This window comes from Galeopterus variegatus, unplaced genomic scaffold (assembly GCF_000696425.1).
Source record: "Galeopterus variegatus unplaced genomic scaffold, G_variegatus-3.0.2 Scaffold6790, whole genome shotgun sequence".
NCBI classification, from domain to species: domain Eukaryota; kingdom Metazoa; phylum Chordata; class Mammalia; order Dermoptera; family Cynocephalidae; genus Galeopterus; species Galeopterus variegatus.
In genome coordinates this window covers 62,288-66,071 of record NW_007732901.1, presented here as the reverse complement: position 1 = coordinate 66,071, position 3,784 = coordinate 62,288, and the positions used below count along the sequence as shown (strand labels likewise).

General features: G+C 40.1%; 1 protein-coding gene across 1 annotated transcript; it reads left to right on the top strand.

Moving 5' to 3' along the window:
* Positions 1 to 1,907: 1,907 nt before the first annotated feature.
* Positions 1,908 to 2,978, top strand: LOC103606702 (melanoma-associated antigen B10-like). The gene has a single exon (XM_008591257.1). The coding sequence runs from the start codon at positions 1,944 to 1,946 to the stop codon at positions 2,976 to 2,978; it is 1,035 nt and encodes a 344-aa protein (XP_008589479.1). The 5' UTR covers positions 1,908 to 1,943.
* The last annotated feature ends 806 nt before the right edge of the window (positions 2,979 to 3,784 follow it).

The following is a 3,784-nucleotide window of genomic DNA, read 5'->3' as shown; positions in this document are numbered from 1 at the left end:
AGAAATACCACATGTTCTCACTTATTGGTGGGAGCTAAAAATTAATAAATAAATTCACACATACACACACACACAAAAACGGGGGGCGGGGAAGAAGATATAACAACTACAATTACTTGAATTTGATACGACAAGCAAACAGAAAGGACATTGTTATGTGGGAGGGAGGAAAGGGAGGAGGGAGGGAGGTTTTGGTAAGTGGCAATAATAATCAACCACAATGTATATTGACAAAATAAAATTTTATAAAAAAATTTTAAAAAAAATAAAAATAAAGTTCCAAAACTAAGTAGTTTTATCTCAAAAATTCCTAACTCTATTTTTAGTATAACATCATTCAAGTTTGAAATCAATTAAGATTTTGCCTAATGTACATGTATAATTTAGTCACCCCCTGATGACTTTAACTAGTTAAACTATGCGAGCTCTCGATCTTGTGAGAAAAGGTTTTGACTAGATTAACAGTGTTTATACTGGGATTGTAACATTTTAAATCTGTTTTGACTAGATTAACAGTGTTTATACTGGGATTGTAACATTTTAAATCTAAATAAAAATACACTCCGGATATCAGTTTTCATGATCAGATGCCCACCATGACAGCATATTCTATTATTCAAACCAGTAACAACTGATTGAGAGAGTCTGTGGTCAAATCAGAAAATATTTTGCTAGGAAAACACGGCAGCTGGCTAATATATGAAGGAAGTGCAAAATGTTCAATGCCTTAATTCTCTGACGGACATAAGAATAACTGTATTTCACAAGAATAAAATAAGAAAAGCAAGATTTACACATTTTTCAGAACATTTGTACTTTGTATGTTATATCCAAGTAATCTTTATAATAATTCAAATTTTTAAATAAACCTTACACATTTAATTAACTGGGAAAAAAATAACATTTAGCAAATTAACATTATAAAAGAACTTCCATTTCCTAAAATCTATAGAAAACAAACAAATGTGAAATGTAAAACGATGGGAGCATTACCAGTAAAGTAAGCAACAAGGCATAACAGTGTGCTAAGTACATAGCCAGAGGACCAGAATAGAAAAACAAATGAAAGTTAGGAATATTAAGAAGAAACAGAAAATTTTCGGTGATAATATGATCATCATTTCAGAAAATCAGAAGGAAAAGTGCACCGGTTATTCAAATGAATAAGTGACTTCTGAGAGATGGTGTATAGATCACTACCGTAAAACCAAGAGCCTCGATGCACAAAGCAGTAATATTAGAACGTGGATATAATATATTTATTACTATGAATGAAGTCTAAAATAAAATGAATTTCACTACACAGTACAGTGCAATGCTGGAAAAGGGAAAAGACCTCGGTCTCACAAAATTCTGCACATGTGCGTCTTCTCTGTAGAAGTTAAACCTTTGAGAACAGAAAGTTCCCAGATGTCTACATTCATCTAGTGAAGGGACCCCATGGTCACTGTGCACTTTCTCGGATGGTTCAGAGCCTGTTCTGTGCCCCTACCTGGTGCCGCAGCCTCTCCACCTCATGTCGTGCCTGGGAAGCAAACTTACTATGTGTAAGAGTTTAAGTTGAGAAACTGTCCAGAGCTTATAGGGAGGTGGAATTTCCACAAGGATCCTTCAGTCAATGAAGCCAGAAGTCAAACTAGGGATCTACCTCTGAGGACAGGACTTACGGAACCACTCACTCCGCAACACAGGGGGCACCACGGAACCCCACGCTCTGTACGTAGTGTGCCACCCCTGCCGTCAGCCCTGGGAGGCCCCACGCAGGGGTGACCGGAAGAGGCGCACACTGACTTCCGCCTCTGGAGTCTGTGGGATGCGAGACCTTGCCATGAGACACTTGGTGTCTAGCCAGCAGAGGGAGACCTCCAGGCTCTGCCAAAAGATCACTGAATCATCTGCTCTCTGTCCCACACTCCTGCCTGCTGTCACTGACCACAGTCATCATGCCTCGGGGTCAGAAGAGTAAGCTCCGTGCCCGTGAGAAACGCCGCCAGGCTCAAGAAGAACCCGAGGGTGTGGAGGGTGCTCAAGCCACTGTAGCAGAGAAAGAAAAGTCCGTCTCTTCCTCTTCTCCTCATTTCAAAGAAAAACCCCAGAAGTCATCTGCTTCTGGAACACCCGGTGATCAGCAAAAGCCAGGGAAAGCCCCATCCAGCACTGCTGCTGCAGCAGCTGCTTCCTCCACAAGATCTCATGAAGGTGCCACCAGCCGAGTTGAGGAAAAGTCAAATACCTCACAGGCCCAGGCTTCCACTGAGCACAGGCAAAGAGGCCCCGTAGAAAAGAAGTCTACGATGCTGATGCGTTACCTGCTGAGCAAGTATGAAAAGAAAGAGCCTGTTACAAAGGCAGATATGCTGAGAAATGTGATCAAAACAGATAAGAAACACTTTCCTGAGATCCTGAGGAGAACCTCTAGGAACCTGGAGCTGATCTTTGGCCTCGACATGAAAGAAGTTGATCCCAACAGGAGCCTCTATGTCCTCGTCAACAAACTGGAACTAAGCTGTGATGCAAGAGTGAATGACAACACAGGCTTGCCCAAGACTGGCCTGCTGATGACTGTTCTTGCTGTCATCTTCTCGAAGGGCAATCGTGCTACTGAGGAGCACATCTGGAAATTGCTAAATATGATGGGAGTATACTGTGGGAAGGAGCATTTCATCTTTGGGGAACCCAGGAAGCTTCTCACCGAAGATTTGGTAAAAGAAAACTACCTGGAATATCGTCAGGTGCCCAACAGTGATCCTCCAAGCTTTGAATTCCTGTGGGGTCCAAGAGCCTACGCTGAAACCAGTAAGATGAAAGTTCTTGAGTTTTTTAGCACTTTCAATCGGACTGTCCCTAGTGCCTACCCACGCTTGTATGAAGAGGCTCTGAGAGATGAAGAGGAGCGAGCCCAAGCCAGAGTTGCAGCTAGGCTTCCTACTCGTTCTAGGGCCGCTTCCAGCAGCTTTCCTGTCCCAAGTGAAGGCTGAGGAAAATTCTTGACTGTGTTGTTGAAGAGGACAGCTAATGTTCTCATTGGTAGAGGTTTGGGTGAGGGTGGCAAACTGGCAACAACACAGTGTGTAACGTGTGTGTTCTTGTTCTATGTGGTAACTTGGATATTGGTTTAAATGTTCCTCTTAATAGAAAGTTTAAGTAGCTTCAGAGTCCACATTTATAAGTGATAATAAGTCATACATTTATTGATGTGTATGAGTATTAAGAATAAGAGTTTTACTATTTTATAGAAACAATTGTGAAGTTTTCTATCTTATTTAGTGATCTCAAACAAGATAGCGTGGTGGATTAGGCATTTCCTTGGAAATGTGAAAAGACACAGCAGTAAAATAGTTGGGGTCAAAAAATAGAAAAAAAAGAAAAGATTATTAATACTTGTATTTCCTTTTCATTTGTAGTCTGTTCTGTAAAAGTAGAAGATATACATTTGTATATGATTAGCTTATTCAAAATGTAGGAGAAAGTACATATACATTGTAATAAATTAGACTTCTTGCAAAAAAAAAAAAAAAAGAAAGAAAGAAAATTGCCTGCTAAAGTTAAAACAGTTCTTGTTGTTCATTCATACAATTCCATCAACGACAATTTACAGAGATGCCAATGCCTGATCTCTAATTGTTTTCTTTGTGGTATGGATTCATTTTATGCAAGAATGCTGGAAAATGTTTTTCTCAAAGGGGACATCTTCCAGAAGTTCGGCTTTCATGTTATGCTCATTAAGGTACCAGAAGTACGATTTTAAAAAATAAAACGTGTGTGTGTGTGTGTGTGTGTGTGT

Bases quoted from the DNA above. Each gene is read 5' to 3' on its own strand.
- LOC103606702 (XM_008591257.1), top strand. From the start codon at position 1,944: ATGCCTCGGGGTCAGAAGAGTAAGCTCCGTGCCCGTGAGAAACGCCGC.